This window comes from Oncorhynchus nerka, linkage group LG4, assembly GCF_034236695.1.
Source record: "Oncorhynchus nerka isolate Pitt River linkage group LG4, Oner_Uvic_2.0, whole genome shotgun sequence".
In the NCBI taxonomy this organism is placed as follows: domain Eukaryota; kingdom Metazoa; phylum Chordata; class Actinopteri; order Salmoniformes; family Salmonidae; genus Oncorhynchus; species Oncorhynchus nerka.
Genome location: NC_088399.1, coordinates 47043777 through 47061690, shown reverse-complemented (window position 1 = coordinate 47061690; position 17914 = coordinate 47043777). Strand labels below are relative to the sequence as shown.

The 17914-nt window shown below is 41.9% G+C and overlaps 1 protein-coding gene across 1 annotated transcript in view; it reads left to right on the top strand.

Moving 5' to 3' along the window:
* Window positions 1-12125: 12125 nt before the first annotated feature.
* The window catches only part of LOC115127956 (AF4/FMR2 family member 1-like), an 85578-nt gene continuing 79789 nt past the window's right edge, over window positions 12126-17914 (top strand). The window contains 1 exon segment of the mRNA XM_029657577.2: window positions 12126-12311. Coding sequence (XP_029513437.2) covers window positions 12295-12311 — 17 coding nt within the window. The 5' untranslated portion in view covers window positions 12126-12294.

Below are 17914 nucleotides of genomic sequence, written 5' to 3'. Positions count from 1 at the left end.
GGTCCGTGCAGGAAGTGTCGTTAGATTGTATAGTTCCGCGAAATAAATTCTTCTTCTTCTTTGATGAGGTTTAATGGTGGTTGGCATCCAATAAATGTTGCATTACAGCCACCTACTAGACTGGAGTATAACTGCTTTATAACTTTGCTTGAATTTTTTTTTTAAACAAATAAACAAATACCCTACTATCTAACACTACACTCACAAAAAACAGCATACTCCAATGTTTAAATATATTTAGTCCTAATTCAGGCCAACATCCTGAAAGGATGGGACACCACCACTTAACACACCCTGTAACTCTTCTGACGTGCAGTCTCGCACACCCAAATACCCCTCTGCATCTGCCACCGCAACCTCAATTTTCTGCGACTTACATTCCATCCCTGCAGTACAGTTCATAACCATTGCTATAAATGCTAACTGAAACATATATCACTTGTTGGTTTATCCCTCTGTATTGGTACAGATCTACTCACACCACTCCTCTCAGGATCCTTGACCCTTCTTCCCCTACTTTCTTCACTGCCTCAGCATATGACAACCTCTGCACTACTATAACCCTGGAAACCTCAACCTGCCTCTCTCGCATGGGACATTTCTGATCCCCAGCCCCATGGGCACCCCTACATACAGTATACCACTACTTTCCCCAATGCTACACATTCTTTTGTCTCATGCCCTTCTGCACACATCTCACACCTAGTAACCTCCCTCCTACACACTGCTGCCACATGCCCATAAGCTTGACACCTGTAAAAATGTAATATATTCGGCACAAAAGCTTGTGCAGAATAACTTATATATCCTGACATCACATTGTCGGGCAAAGCCTCAACATCAAAACTCAAAAGAACAGACAAAAACTATTTTGTTTCACCACTCACACCACCCTGTCTGCATCGCAGTATACTACGAGTGTCACAAACACCAGGAATCTTCCCCTTCAGTTGGTCAGCTTTCACATTTACCACTACCCCAGTAATCACTCCTTTGAATTGAATTTATTTTGGGTAACAGACATATACAACAAAATGTACAATGTGGACCCAAAGGATATCACTTAAAAGTATTAATTAAAATGCTTGTTTCCAAAGTGGTTCTCAATGGTAAAAATGCTGCCCTTTTCTTGCGAGCAAAACAATTCACATCTCTTTCCCCCATTCGTTTAACGCGGAGTGCCGACTCTCTCTAACCAGCAGAAACACAAACAATTATCACAAGACCACTTCTGGTTACTCTCACCGATTCCACGGCACCCAACTCTGTTTTCACTCACCCTGAAGCCACAAATGGATCAGCCAAAAGGCAACTCCACTTTTTCCAAAAACTAAACTCCTACTGTCACAGACTCATCTTTAACCTAACCCTCGGTGCAAGCCTCGGGCTAAGAGAACTTCACCACACCTACCACCTCAGATAGTTTGCACTCATTCACTTCCATTTCTCCTCCTGTCTTGAGCTCACTCTGCTTACACTTTCTACCAGTCTTCTTTATTAACAAACCATCTCCCTTTTTCCCGTCACTCAAGCTCGCCCTCTTCCTCCCTCTCTCAGACCTCCTCTACCTCTCTTTTTCCCTCCATTCCTCCTTATAATAATACTGCACTTCTGACAGACATTTTGTTCTTGCCTTCTCAAGGGACGCCATTTAACCGGCTGTCACAATCTCCCCCGCAAATTAAATGTTCAGTTGATATAGTTCTAACATATAAGTTGAAATAGTGATTTTATTATAAAAACTTTTTTTTTCAGACAGCAATTCAATGCTCTAGTTTCTACTGTATATTTGAAATTGAGCATCTAGTTTATATCATCATAAAACATAGGCTACACAATGTCTTGGTCAATTGAAAAGCCACATCATCTACACCACACCTGGGGTGTATTCATTAGTGGTCATGTCTAGAAGGGATACAGCTTTTGTTTTGCATTTTAAATAACCCTACCTCAAACCGTAACTTAATTATCCTAACCAGTTACGTTAATTATCCTAACCTGCTGCGTAAATTCTCCTAATTTGTTACGAAAAGTACATTTTGACAAAAGTTGTACGCCATCTAGACAAAACCTTAATTAGTCAGATTATGTTGCAAAACGTTGGTCTGTTGCAAAATGTTTTTTCCCAGTGATTGGGATAATAGTCTTCCTCACAACTTAATAACAGTTGACACTCACTCACCCTCACAACTGTCAAAATTATTCTTGTTGGACTAATGCATTTTCTAGGCTGTATCACAACTAGCCGTGATTGGGAGTCCCATAGGGAGGCGCACAATTGGCCCAGCGTGTGGCTGTGTTTGGCCAGTGTAGGCAGTCATTTTAAATAAGAATTTGTTCTGAACTGACTTGCCTAGTTAAATAAAGCAGGAGTCACAAGAACATTAGTGAGGTTGGAAAGTGATGTTGGGCGATTAGGCCTGACTCGCAGTCAGCGTTACAATCCATCCCAAAGGTGTTCGATGGAGTTAAGGTCAGGTCTCTGTGCAGGCAAGTGAAGTTCTTTCACATCGATCTTCCCAAACCACTTCTGTATGGACCTCACTTTGTGTACTGAGGCATTGTCATCCTTCAACAGGAAAGGGCCTTCCCAAACTTTTGCCACAAAGTTGGAAGCACAGAATAGTCTAGAATATCATTATTTGCAGTAGCGTTAAGATCTCCCTTCACTGGAACTAAGGGGCCTAGCCAAAACCATGATAAATAGCCCCAGACCATTATTCCTCCTCCACCAAACTTTACAGTTGGCACTATGCATTGGGGCAGGTAGCGTACTCCTGGCATCTGCCAAACCAACATTCGTCCGTCGGAGAACCAGATGGTGAAGCGTGATTCATCACTCCAGAGAGCGCTTTTCCATTGCTCCACAGTCCAATGGTGGCGAGCTTTACACCACTCAGCCGAAGCTTGGCATCGCGCATCTTAGGCTTGTGTGCGGCTGCTCGGCCATGGAAACCCATTTCATGAAGCTCCCGACTAACAGTTCTTGTGCTGACGTTGCTTCCAGAGGCAGTTTGTAACTCGGTAGTGAGTGTTGCAACCGAGAACAGATGATTTTTACGCGCTGCGCACTTCACCGGTCCCGTTCTGTGAGCGTGTGTGGCCTACCACTTCGCAGCTGAGTCGTTGTATTTGTATTTGCAGCAGCTACTCTTCCTGGGAACCAGCAACATTAAGGCAGTTATATACAATTTTAAATATTACAGGACATTACATTTCATAACACTTTTCTCAACACATTAAGTGTGTTCCCTCAAGCCACTACTCTACTATCACATACAGTACCAGTCAAAAGTTTGGACACCTACTCATTCCAGGGTTTTTCTTTATTTTTACTATTTCTACATTGTAGAATAATAGTGAAGACATTAAAACTATGAAATAACAAGTATGGAATGAGATTGCTTTATATAAACATACCATGTATGTCAAATGTATGTACAGTACCAGTCTTTCAAGTGTTAAACAAATCAAAATATATTTGAAATTCTTCAAACCCTGTAACGACGGGGGAGTGGAATGAGTGAGGAGTCAGATGCAGATAGCGAAATGAACGGGAAAACGCTTTAATGTCCTTCAAATCGTAACAGGTCAAAACATGGGTGAATGCCCAAAACACTAGCGCAAAACCAACCCAAAACCTAGACGCACACTGGACAGCGAAAAACCCAAAACCAAAACACGATACATCACCAAACGTAACAAGCCCGCACAAACACCAGCGGGCAAAACTAACTTAAATAACACCCATCCCAAAACCCCAACAAGGAACAGGTGAAAACAATTAGACAAAAACAAACGAAAAGGGATCAGTGGCAGCTAATAGACCGGCGACAACGACCGCCGAGCGCCACCCGAGCAGGAAGGGGAGCCACCTTTGGTGATATTCGTGACAAACCCTTTACCTTGATGACAGCTTTGTACGCTCTTGGCATTCTCTCATCCAGCTTCACCTGGAATGATTTTCCAACAGTCTTGAAGGAGTTCCCACATATGCTGGACTCTGCGGTCCAACTCATCCCAAACCATCTTAATAGAGTTGAGGTCGGGGATATAAAACATATTTTGATTGGTTTAACACTTTGGTTATTACATGATTCCATATGTGTTATTTCATAGTTTTGATGTCTTCACTATTCTACATTGTAGAAAATAGTAAAAATAAAGAAAAATGAATGACTGGTACTGTACATACATTTTGCATAAACATTTGACATACATGGTACTTTTATATAAAGCAATCTCATAACAATAATACATTAACCAAACATAAGCTTTTTAATCCCACCCCTCACCCACTCTCAGCCCATACCACCTATCACCATAGACCACCCTCATTTGGTTTCCATGTGCCATATTTTTTTCAATTGTGCTGTGATGTTTTACATACATTTTGAACCTTTCTAATCGTAAAGTATCCACAGATTGTGAGCTAAAGATGAAAACCTTTCCTACAAGTATTATTATGTTATTTATTGACTGTCTATGGCTTTCCAAATCACCCAACACTGCTATTTTCAAGGTCAATTTTAAGTGAACGTTGTGATTTTTTTTACCATTCCTGAACCTGTGACCAGAAACGATACAATACAATACCAGAATAAATGGTCTAGTAATTCTGTCTCTTCCAAGAAAAATCTACAGAGCTGTGATTGTTGTACGCCACATACATACAGCTTTCTGTTGGTGGAAAGAATTTTGTATAATTGAAATTGAAAAACTCAAAGTGTTGAATCAAGTGTTTTTTGTACCAGTTCATAAACCATTTGCCATGGAATCAGTACTTCAAAAATCTCTTACCATTTATTTTGCAACCTGTATGGCGCAGCTGTCAACATTTTTGTCCTCAAATGAAACTGGTATATTTTTCTATTTTTACCAATTCCTTTAAGCCAATTTGTATCTTAAATATATTGCAGAGAAAGATGTTCCCTACCTTCTCCCTTCTCCACTTGCCTCCTCCATTTTGTGGTAATGCTGCAATCAGTTGGTTTGGATTGGGCAGACATTCTCATACATTTTCGATAGCTGCACTGTTTATATTCATAAAATAATTAATAAATATAATTTAAAAAATTAACATTTTCTTCCGTAAAAAATAATTCTTTATTAATCAGTATATTTGAGTTTAACCATAACATTTGTGGTAATAATTGTTCTCTTTTCTGGAGGATAAAACTGAAATTTGACTATGCTCTCTCTAATTCTCTCTTTCTCTCTTTCTTTCTCTCTCTCGGAGAACCTGAGCCCTAGGACCATGCCTCAGGACTACCTGGCATGATGACTCCTTGCTGTCCCCAGTCCACCTGGCCGTGCTGCTGCTCCAGTTTCAACTGTTCTGCCTGTGATTATTATTATTTGACCAGGCTGGTCATTTATGAACATTTGAACATCTTGGCCATGTTCTGTTATAATCTCCACCCGGCACAGCCAGAAGAGGACTGGCCACCCCTCATAGCCTGGTTCTTCTCTAGGTTTCTTCCTAGGTTTTGGTCTTTCTAGGGAGTTTTTCCTAGTCACCGTGCTTCTACACCTGCATTGCTTAATGTTTGGGGTTTTAGGCTGGGTTTCTGTACAGCACTTTGAGATCTCAGCTGATGTACGAAGGGCTATATAAATACATTTGATTTTATTTAATTTTATTTGAAATTGTAACCAGCTTTGTATGACTTGTGTTGAGGCTAGGGGGCAGTATTTTCACTTTTGGATGAAAGGCGTGCCCAGAGTAAACGGCCTCCTACTCTTTCCCAGATGGGAATATATGCATAGTATTATTTCTGGTGGATAGAAAACACTCTGAAGTTTCTCAAACTGTTTGAATTATGTCTGTGAGTATAACAGAACTCATATGGCAGACAAAAACCTGAGAAGAAATCCAAACAAGAAGTGAGAACTCAATATAGAAAACAGTGCCATTGGATGTCCACCTTAGTTATGGATGAGAATGCACTTCCTAGGGCTTCCACAAGATGTCACCATCTTTAGATTCTGGTTGTATGATTCTACTATGAAGGAGGGGCTCATAATAGCTCTTTGGGTGGGTGGTCTGGTAGAAAGCCTCGGTCTCATTACGCGCGGTCACGAGAGAGTGTCCTACCGTTCCTATGCTTTTCTTCAGACAGAGAAATTCTCCGGTTGGAACCTTATTGCTGATTAATGTTTAAAACATCCTAAATATGGATTGCATACATCATTTGACTTGTTTCTACGACCTGTAATGGAACTTTTTGAGTTTTTGTCTGGAGGAATTGCTCGTGCTTTTTGAGGATTGAATGCTGGGCTGAACAAGCTAACAACAAGTGGCTAAATGATGGGCTTTTTGGAACTTCATGGAACAAATCAGTCATTTATCGTCGAACTGGGATTCCTGGAACTGCCTTCTGATGAAGATATTCAAAGGTAAGTGAATATTTATAGTGTTTTTTGTAGCTTCTGTTGATGCCAAAATGGCGGCTATTTCTTTGGGTTCTGAGAGCCGTTCTCAGATTATTATTTTTCCGTAAAGTTTAACTTCTTATGGCTAGGGGTCCCGCTAGCGCCCCGAAAAGGCAGCGCGGGATTTGAACTTTCACACATTGACAAGTCCAATACAGCAAATTAAAGATAAACATCTTGTTAATCTACCCATCGTGTCCGATCTTTAAAATGTTTTACAGCGAAAACACAACATATATTTATGTTAGATCACCGCTAAATCCCCAAAAACATACAGCCATTTTTCCCAGCCAAAGATAGTCACAAAAGCAGAATTAGAGATAGAATTAATCACTAACTTTTGATAATCTTCATCCGATGACACTCATATGACACCATGGTACACAATACATTTATGTTTTGTTCGATAATGTGCATATTTATATCCACAAATCTCGGTTTACATTGACGCCATGTTCAGAAATGCCTCCAAAATATCCGGATAATTACAGAGAGCTACGCCAGATAACAGAAATACTCATCATAAACTTTGACGAGATACATGTTTTACGTATAATTAAAGATACACTGGTTCTTAATGCAACCGCTGTGTCCGATTTTTTAAAAAACATTTCGAAAAAAGCATACCATGCAATAATCTAAAACGGCGCTAAGACGTAACAATATTTCTCCGCCATGTTGGAGTCAACAGAAATACGAAATTACATCATAAATATTCCCTTACCTTTGATGATCTTTCATCAGAATGCAGTGCAAGGAGTCCTAGTTCCACAATAAATCGTTGTTTTGTTCCATAATGTCCATTACTAGTGTCCAACCTCAGGAGGCTGAAGAAATTTGGCTTGTCACCAAAAGCACTCACAAACTTTTACAGATGCACAATCGAAAGTATCCTGTCGGGCTGTATCACCACCTGGTACGGCAACTGCTCCGCCCACAACCGTAAGGCTCTCCAGAGGGTAGTGAGGTCGGCACAACGCATCACCGGGGGCAAACTACCTGCCCTCCAGGACACCTACACCACCCGATGTCACAGGAAGGCCATAAAGATCATCAAGGACAACAACCACCCGAGCCACTGCCTGTTCACCCCGCTATCATCCAGATGGCGAGGTCAGTACAGGTGCATCAAAGCAGGGACCGAGAGACTGAAAAACAGCTTCTATCTCAAGGCCATCAGGCTGTTAAACAGCCACCACTAACATTGAGTGGCTGCTGCCAACATACTGACTCAACTCCAGCCACTTTAAACATGGAAATTGATGGAAATTGATGTAAAAAATGTATCACTAGCCACTTTAAACAATGCCACTTAATATAATGTTTACATACCCTACATTACTCATCTCATATGTATATACTGTACTCTATATCATCTACTGCATCTTGCCATCTTTATGTAATACATGTATCACTAGCCACTTTAAACTATGCCACGTTATGTTTATATACCCTACATTACTCATCTCATATGTATATACTGTACTCTATACCATCTACTGCATCTTGCCTATTTCCGTTCTGTACCATCACTCATTCATATATCTTTATGTACATATTCTTTATCCCTTTACACTTGTGTGTATAAGGTAGTAGTTGTGGAATTGTTAGGCTAGATTGCTCGTTGGTTATTCCTGCATTGTCGGAACTAGAGGCACAAGCATTTCGCTACACTCGCATTAACATCTGCTAACCATGTGTATGTATTTCTCAGAGTTCTAACCGGGTCGGTTCAAACACAGTTGAATTGTTCTCTGTGTTTTCTTTAGGCACACACACACACACACACACACATTCCTCTCTTTCCCCAGACTTATGTTTAATTTTTTATTATACCTTATATATGCTACATAACCTATACTCCCTAATTGTTAAGTTTCCGGCTAGAATTATTTAATCATTATCTTTAACCTTATAAATTCTTTTATCAGATAGAAATCAAATCAAACTTTATTTGTCACATAAGTCGAATACAACAAGTGTAGACCTTACAGTGAAATGCTTATTTACAAGCCCTTAATCAACAGTGCAGTTCAAGAAGAGTAAAGAAACTATTTACCAAATAGACTGAAGTAAAAAAGAATAATAAAAAGTAACAAAATAACAATAACGAGGCTACATACAGGGGGTACTACCGAGCCAGTGTGCGGGGGTACAGGTTAGTTGAGGTGGTGCAGCTGTAGAACCTTTTAGGATCTGGGGACCCATGCCAAATCTTTTCAGTCTCCTGAGGGGGAAGTCTTCACGACTATCTTGGTATGTTTGGACAATGAACGTTTGTTGGTGATGTGGACACCAAGGAACCTGAAACTCTCGAGACGCTCCACTACAGCCCCTTCGATGTTAATGGAGGCCTGTTCGTCCCGCCTCTTCCTTTAGTCCACGATCAGCTCATTTTGTCTTGCTCACATTGAAGGAGAGGTTGTTGTCCTGGCACCACACTGCCAGTTCTCTGACCTCCTCCATATAGGCTGTCTCATCGTTGTTGTGATCAGGCCTACCACTGTTGTGTCATCAGCAAACTTAATGATGGTGTTGGAGTCGTGTTTGGCCCCGCAGTCGTGGGTGAATAGGGAGTACAGGAGGGGACTAAGTCCACACCTCTGAGGGGCCCCAGTGTTAAGTATCAGCGTGGCAGACGTGGTGTTGCCTACTGTCACCACCTGGGGGTGGCCCTTCAGGAAGTCCAGGATCCAGTTGCAGAGGGAGGTGTTTAGTCCCAGAGTCCTTAGCTTAGTGATGAGCTTCGTGGGCACTATGGTGTTGAACACTGAGCTGTAGTCAATGAACATGACCAGCCTTTCAAAGCACTTCATGGCTACCGACGTGAGTGCTACAGGGCTGTAATCATTTAGGCAGGTTACCGTCGCTTCCTTGAGCATAGGGACTATGGTGGTCTGCTTGAAACATGTAGGTATTACAGACTCGGTCAGGGAGAGGTTGAAAATGTCAGTGAAGACACTTGGCAGTTGGTTCGCGCATGCTTTGAGTACACGTCCTGGTAATCAGTCTGGCCTAGTGGCTTGTGAATGTTAAACTGTTTAAAGGTTTTGTTTACATCGGCTACCGAGAGCGCTATCACACAGTCATGTGTATGCTCGTGTATGCTTCAGTACTGCTTGCCTCGAAGCAAGCATAAAAGGCATTCAACTTGTCTGGTAGGCTTGCGTAGAAGAGGAGAGAGTAGCGGCAGAGAACATCAAGGTAGGGGATGAGTAGGTAGGATTGGAGGAGAGATTGGGAGAAAATGAAACAAAGTAGTGATCCGAGACATAGAGGGGGGTTGCAGTAAGATTAGTAGGCGAACAGCCTCTAGTGAAAATGAGGTCAAGTGTATTGCCTACTTTGTGAGTGGAAGGTGACTGGGAAAGTGTGAAATCAAAATAGGAAAGAAGTGGAAAGAAAGAGGTGGTAAGAAATTTATTGAAATTAGGTGTCAGGAGGTTATATTCACTCAGTACAATGAGTGGTGAGCCATCGTCTGGAAATCAGCTTGTCAAGGTGTCAAGCTCATTGAGGTACGATAGATGACAACAATGTTAAGCTTGAGGGACAAGTGACAGTGACTGTATGGAATTTAAAGGAGGAGATAGACAGGTGAAAGGCAGAAAAGAGAAAATCTCCACTTAGGAGAAATGAGTAGCCCTGTGCCACTACTGCTACGACCAGATACTCTCAGACTATTAGAGAACACATAGTCAGATGACAAGAGAGCAGCTGGAGTAGCAATGTCCTCTGGGGTCATCCATGTCCATGTCAGGGCCAGAAAGTGTAGGGACTGAAGGGCAAAATAGAACTCAGTCTTTTTGACCGCAGGTCGGCAGTTCCAAACGCTGCTGGAGACTAGGAATTCCACATGGGTTGTATGAGCATGGTACACTAAAGTATAAGGGTTGCAGACATGGGGTGGGGAGTGTCTGTAAACATACAGAGATAAGAGCGAACTGTGATAGGAAGCACACACATACTTGCCAAAAGAGCCAAATGAGATCATCAGAAAATAACTAGGTAAGATACTCAACTGAGTATCTTTAACTCTGTACTGTTGGAACAGACCTGTGAGTAAGAATTTTACTGTTAGTCTACACTTGCATGTGACAAATACCCTTTTATTTTATTGACAGGATGGAACTGTTATTCTGAATGATTCCAAAAATCTGTGACCCAAACATGGAGTGGGGGATTACACCAGCCTTCTGAAAGATCTGGTGAAGGAGAAGGTGATGGACAAGAAAAAAAGGAGAGACATGGAATATTTTTTGAGTGAATATGGAATGGAGGATTGCACAGAATTTTTGGAAGAGCTTGAGGAGGAAATGGAACAGGACGAGGAGGAGGAGGAATTAAATGTGGTGTCAGGTGCAGTGATGACTGCTGAGAAGAAGTTGAATGTAGAGGGAAGTAGTGAGGTGAGGAAGGTGGGTGTGACTAGTGCAAAAACAGGGACAGGTGCTCTAGTAGTTCAGAGATGGAACTTGTTAAGCATGAGGGTGAAGTACCTGCGGCAAGGATAGCCGAATTCGGGCCTTGTCCCAAAGATGCTCATCCCAAGGTTGATAAGGATAATTTTGGCCCAGTGGGAGTGAGATTTGTAGAGAGAATGGATCCTTGCTGTTTGGTTGATCTATATGTGGTGTCAGGTTGGGTGGAGGAGAGGTTGGGGACTGTTGAGTTGGTGAAGGTTACTCAGAGTGTGTTTCCTCCGCTCAGAGGGAGAGGGCGCTGTGGATTACGAGATTAGGGACAAGAACTGTGCTTTGCTCTCCAGAGCAGGGTGCCGTTGAAAGGAGTTATATCTGTGGAGAAAGTTGTGTCTGTTAGTTGTGGGGGTGATCATGGGGCTGGAGATCGGAGGTGTCCGGTGGGAGAAAGGCAGATTGAGGTTGCCAGGGTTAGAGTAGTACAGAGAGTGTCGTATGCCGAAGCAGTGAAGAGAGTGGTAGAGGAAGATAGCTACAGAGAGAAGGATCCTGAGAGGATCAAGAGAGGGTGATGGGAAGAAAATGTGCTTCAGTAAGTTGGGCTTTTTTAGCATTTATAGTCATGGTTGTCAATTGTACTGCAGAAATGGATGGAAAGGGGGACTCCCGGGTGTCGCAGTGCTAGCTGTGCCACCAGAGACCCTGGGTTCGAGCCCAGGCTCTGTCGCAGCCGGCCGTGACAGGGAGGTCCATGGGGCGACGCACAATTGGCTGGGTTGGGTTGTGTGTCGGAGGACGCACGGCTTTCGACCTTCGTCTCTCCCGAGCCCGTACGGGAGTTGTAGCGATGAGACAAGATTCTCCCCACGAAATTGGGGAGAAAAGGGGGTAAAATGGATGGAAAGACAGAAAATAGACGTTGTGGTGGAAGCGGCAGAGAAGAATTTGGGATTGCTAAAATAAAACAGCTGCAGGGGGTGTTGAGTGGTAGTGATATGTCCTCTCAGACCGTTGATCTGGATTAGGACTAGGTAGGGTTAAATAGTGGAGGGGTGGTGTTTTTGTTGTTGTTGAGAGAGTTAGTAGGTGGTAGGGTAATTTTTCTTTTACACAATTTTGCATTATTGTATCTAAGAATATAATGTAGGTAGGCCATGAATGGTCTCACACGCCAGTACAGTAGGTGGCGCTCTATGCACTTAAAAGTAGGATGCGATCCGCCAACCAAATTCCCAAAGAATAAGACGAAGATGAAATCCGTGACCCGGAAGTACATAGTTATTCTTGCTTGCTTCACAGCGGTCGCTGTTATTGACAGTTATTTAAAGAATACGATGGTATTTGACTGGTAAATAATGTAATCAAGAGGAGGTTATCCAATCACGGATGGTCAATAACACATGGCAAGCAACTTCAAATTTTGTTTTTGACGCGCACCATGGCAGCTCGCTCAAGGTAAGAGGACAATGATAATGTTAGCTAGTCTACGAACTAGCTAGCTAGGTCAATCAATTTACACAGCATAGTGAGCAAACTAAGAAGAGCAGCTAGTCTAAAAGTTGAATTTTGGCATGTTACTTTGATATATACGTTTGAATGTAGCTAGAGAGGCTTGTTGTAAAAGTTATCAGTTAAACGTAATAAAACTGCGTTACCATACCGTTTTTGGTGGAATCACTGCTCACCACAGCTGTGCAGTGTGATTTAGTTAGCAAGCTTGTGCCACTTCTAACCAGCTGATCGACGACATCGGTGTGTGTGTTTATATAACTAACGTTCGGTAGCTAAGGCTATGAGCTAACTTCAAACATGCCATCGTATTTCAATTAACCGTGTAGTTTGCTAACAACTATCTTGGATAGCACGGTTTAGTAAAATAACTGCCCATTAACGTTAGCTAACTACGTTATGTAATTTAACGTGTGGTCCTGTGATTTTAAACGCGCTAAGTGTTTCACATGAATGTAGTTGCTAGGTAGGCAATTAGTTAGACAGTTAGCTCACACTCGTAAGTGTCAGATGGAAATAATTGGTTAGATAAATCGATGCCTAGCTAATCCTTACTGTATCTAGTAGTTAGCATGCTGTAATAGCTAACTACTTTAGCTAGCTGTTGTGGATTAACCTTATATTAGCTAATAGCTAGGTACCGTTAATCGTAGTTCAACGTTTTACAGAAGAACTAGTGTAGCTACATTCAATCAATCCGTGTTGGTATTCAATCTAATTTGCTAACCAGGAGATTGAATATGGCAACTAGTTAGCTACGCCTCCTGCGCATGAACAGCCTTTTACAGTCAATTGAGACCGTTTTCCCAACCTGTTTGTTTTCCAATAAAGCCCATTGCCCCAAACTCAGGGAAAGGAAGGAATGCAAGTTAACATTGTGCCCGTTAATTGTACGTTTCTAGCAATCTTTGAAGATAATCAGAAACTTTGAATATCCGGTTTGAGACTAATAACAAGCGAGGCTCTGTCACTCGGTGTCACAACACTGATCTCAAAACAGGAGTTAATAATAATAATAATATTCACAGAAGTACATCCCTGTTTGGCTATATGAAATTAAATTAAATTAAATTGTTCTACTGCTTTGGTATGGCATTAGACCTGTCTTCTGGAAGAAACTATTGTAGCCAGCTGATGTCTGCTCATGAAACTAAACCTAAAGGTGTGTAGTCCAGGAGAACTAGCCTACTAGCTTGGGCTGTGACATATCAGTATCAATGTTTTTCCATGGCAAAAACGAAAACCTGAAGCAGGAAAGTCCTCATGTATGTACAATATTGTGTGAAATAAATGAATGTGACTCTGGATGACATGTTTGTTTCCAACATTAGGACTGATTTTCTAAAAACGTTAAATCAGATTCATGTTTTGTTTCCTTGCCACAATACTAAGAAGTATGGCAAAATTGGCATTGCATCTCTCCTTACAAGCACGATTCAATACGCATCTAGATAAATGGGCTCTGACACGATGCTGGAAAGATACACTTTTTTTTATATTGATAATGATTCAGTCCGATTTGATTAGTCAGGAGCTGAGCTGGATGTGTGTGTGTGTGTGTGAGAGAGCTGAGCCATCGGGCAGGCTAAACCACTACCACTATTAGATTAGGGGGGCAATTTATGTTTTTGGCCCCCCCACTTTTTATCTGAAATCCTCATCACCCACTGAGTAACTTGTCATATAGCAGATACATATTTTTTGCTCGTCATATGCCAATATTTATCTTTAGAAATGAGCTATGACACAGCCAATTAATACAGTTTTGTATTTCACTTCCATTGTGTTTACCATCAGTACCTGAATATATTTTCACCACCCCCAATCTATATCAGTCAGTGAGTTCTGAGTAGCCTAATGATACAGGGTTACCCACATGTTGACCTTTCTCCATTGCAGGGTAAGGAGTCTGTGTCCCTGCTCCACTCATCTCACAGCCCTTCTCTTTAGTGCAGGCTGGTATGCTGCTGTTATAGAAAGCCTTGTGCCTCCTATGAAGCTAAAAGCCTGCCATCATCCCACTAGTGGTTTGAAGGAAATTCTGTGCAGACGCTTGCCAAAGTTCTGCCTCTAGGCCTAAGCTAGTTTGCATTTTACTGATGTCATTTAGACATTGGTATTGTGTAATGCTGGGCTATAGGCCTACATTTTTTTGTAACTTTAGGCTTATTCTTGCATCCCTTCTGAAAAGCCAGGAACTACACATAATCTCTATAGCCATCCATCTATGGGTTGGATGGCTGTAGAACTAGGCCTAGCTCTCAGGAATGACCCAGCTTGTCCTCTGCCTGGTGTTTTCATGTGCCTTCCTCGTGTATGACAGGGAGCAGAGATGTAAGTTAAGATGGGGTGAAGAGGGTAATAATTAGTACTACTCCATATTTTCAACCACGGTGGTGGCTGCATCATGTTATGGGTATGCTTGTAATATTTAATGATTGGGGAGTTTTCAGGATAACTTGTACGTAATGGAGTCAAGAACTGCTTTCCACCAGACAGTGGGAGATGAATTCACCTTTCCGCAGGACAATAACCTAAAACACAAGGCCAAATCTACACTGGAGTTGCTTACCAAGAAGACAGTGAATGATCCTGAGTGTCGGAGTTACAGTTTTGACTAAAATCTGCTAAAAAAAATCTATGGCAAGAATTATAAAAAAAAAAAATAATAATCCTGGGCAAATGTTGCACTATCCAGATGTAGAAAGCTCTTAGAGACTTACCTAGAAAGGCTCACGGCTTTAATTGCTCCCAAAGTATTTACGCAGGGATGTGAATACTTATGTATACTGTGAATACTTATGTAAATTTGATTATTTTTGTATTTCCAAAACATTTGAAAACAAAAAATCAACATGTTTTCACTGTCATTATGGGTGAACAAAATAATATACACTGCTCAAAAAAATAAAGGGCACACTAAAATAACACATCCTAGATCTGAATTAATGAAATATTCTTATTAAATACTGTTTTCTTTACATAGTTGAATGTGCTGACAACAAAATCACACAAATTATCAATGGAAATCAAATTTATCAACCCATGGAGGGCTGGATTTGGAGTCACACTCAAAATTAAAGTGGAAAACCACACTACAGGCTGATCCAACTTTGATGTAATGTCCTTAAAACAAGTCAAAATGAGGCTCAGTAGTGTGTGTGGCCTCCACATGCCTGTATGACCTCCCTACAACGCCTGGGCATGTTCCTGATGAGGTGGCGGATGGTCTCCTGAGGGATCTCCTCCCAGACCTGGACTAACGCCACGTTGCACCACAGACTGTCCAGGAGTTGGCGGCTGGAGCGAGACATGATGTCCCAGATGTGCTCAATTGGATTCAGGTCTGGGGCGGGCCAGTCCATAGCATCATTGCCTTCCTCTTGCAGGAACTGCTGACACGCTCCAGCCACATGAGGTCTAGCATTGTCTTGCATTAGGAGGAACCCAGGGCCAACCGCACCAGCATATGGTCTCACAAGGGGTCTGAGGATCTCATCTCGGTACCTAATGGCAGTCAGGCTACCTCTGGCGAGCACATGGAGGGCTGTGCGGCCCCCCCAAAAAATGCCACCCCATACCATGACTGACCCACCGCCAAACCGGTCATGCTGGAGGATGTTGCAGGCAGCAGAACGTTCTCCACGGCGTCTCCAGACTCTGTCACGTGTGCTCAGTGTGAACCTGCTTTCATCTGTGAAGAGCACAGGGCGCCAGTGGCGATTTTGCCAATCTTTGTGTTCTCTGACACCCCCACCTGTGGACGTCGGGCCCTCATACCACCCTCATGGAGTCTGTTTCTGACCGTTTGAACAGACACATGCACATTTGTGGCCTGCTGGAGGTCAGCAAACCTTCTTGCCACAGCTCGCATTGATGTGCCATCCTGGATGAGCTGCACTTACCTGAGTTACTTGTGTGGGTTGTAGACTCCGTCTCATGCTACCACTAGAGTGAAAGCACCGCCAGCATTCAAGTGACCAAAACATCAGCCAGGAAGCATAGGAACTGAGAAGTTGTCTGTGGTCACCACCTGCAGAACCACTCCTTTATTGGGGGTGTCTTGCTAATTGCCTATACTTTCCACCTGTTGTCTATTCCATTTGCACAACAGCATGTGAAATGTATTGTCAGTGTTACTTCCTAAGTGGACAGTTTTGATTTCACAGAACTGTGATTGACTTGGAGTTACATTGTGTTGTTTAAGTGTTCCCTTTATCTTTTTGAGCAGTGTATTATTATGACCTGCTAGATCTGTCTATTTTATTTTACAACAGACCAGCTGTATCTACGGTCTCCATTTCACTTTGGCCATTGTTGTGTGGGCCTGCCTTCCCCTCAACAGCCTCAAATAGGCTATTTCATGTGGGTTGGGGTGGGGCGGCAGACACACGCATCTCACATTTCATGTTTATACAATGCTTATAAAATAAAATAAAAATCACATATTTTATATTATTAATTTCAAACAAGGGCATTAGCATGTTAAGAACTTACCAGTCCAAAACGATGTCCTCTCCCGTTCAAAAAATATTCCTCCATAATCGCTAAATGAATCGTCCTACAACAATCTCTGTCTCACTTAACCCAATCAATTTATTCAAAAATTGTGTGTACATCTGTATATCTAGACTTAGATTTAGCTTTCTCTGACTTAGTCGCCATAATGATTGATATATAAACAGCTGAATATGCGAAACAATGCTGTGCGTAATATGTGTTTCTCCTCCCGGTATGAAACTTCAATAGCGAATTACTCTCTTTACGCCGGAGCTTACTACATGGGTTGGTCTTGCAACACATAAACATGACCTATTGCCGTTTACCTCAGCTCATTGGCTATCTACCCAGCTAGATTTCAAGACGATCAGTGGTCATTGGGTTAAAATACAGTCAACCAACGAAACAGCAGGAAAATCATTGGTGTCATGACTTGTTGTCTTCAAATAGGTTTCTTTCAGTCAATACGTCCCGTGAAATGACCCATCAGGTTTGATTGTGTTACAAACAAACCAGTTGATTGCAGTGAAACCAAAAATGACTGGAAAAGTCACGTTCTGTGTGGGTTATTCACCTGGAATGTGTCGTCTCAAATGGAATGAGACGGAATTCCCGACACAAGCGGTTCACAAAATGTTTTGTGTTAGGCTATAAAAACGGATTTGATCAAACAAAAGATCATTCATTGTGTAACAATGAGCATTGCAATTGCAAACAGATGAAGATTGTCAAAGGTAAACAATTTATTTTAATGCAGTTTGTGATTATGTTACGCCTGTGCTGGTTAAACATTTTTTTTTTATGGGGCTCTATGCTCAGATAATCGCATCGTATTCTTTCGCGGTAAATCCTTTTTTAAATCTGAAAACGCAGTTGGATTAGCAAGATTCTAGGCTTTCGATAAGTGAGAGACTTATATTTTCATGAATGTTTAATATGACTATTTATGTAGCGATCACCGTATGTTGTGGAATTTCAGCCTGCTACCGGGTTCCATGCTCAGAGAGGTTAACAGTCTGATGGCCTTGAGATAGAAGCTGTTTTTCAGT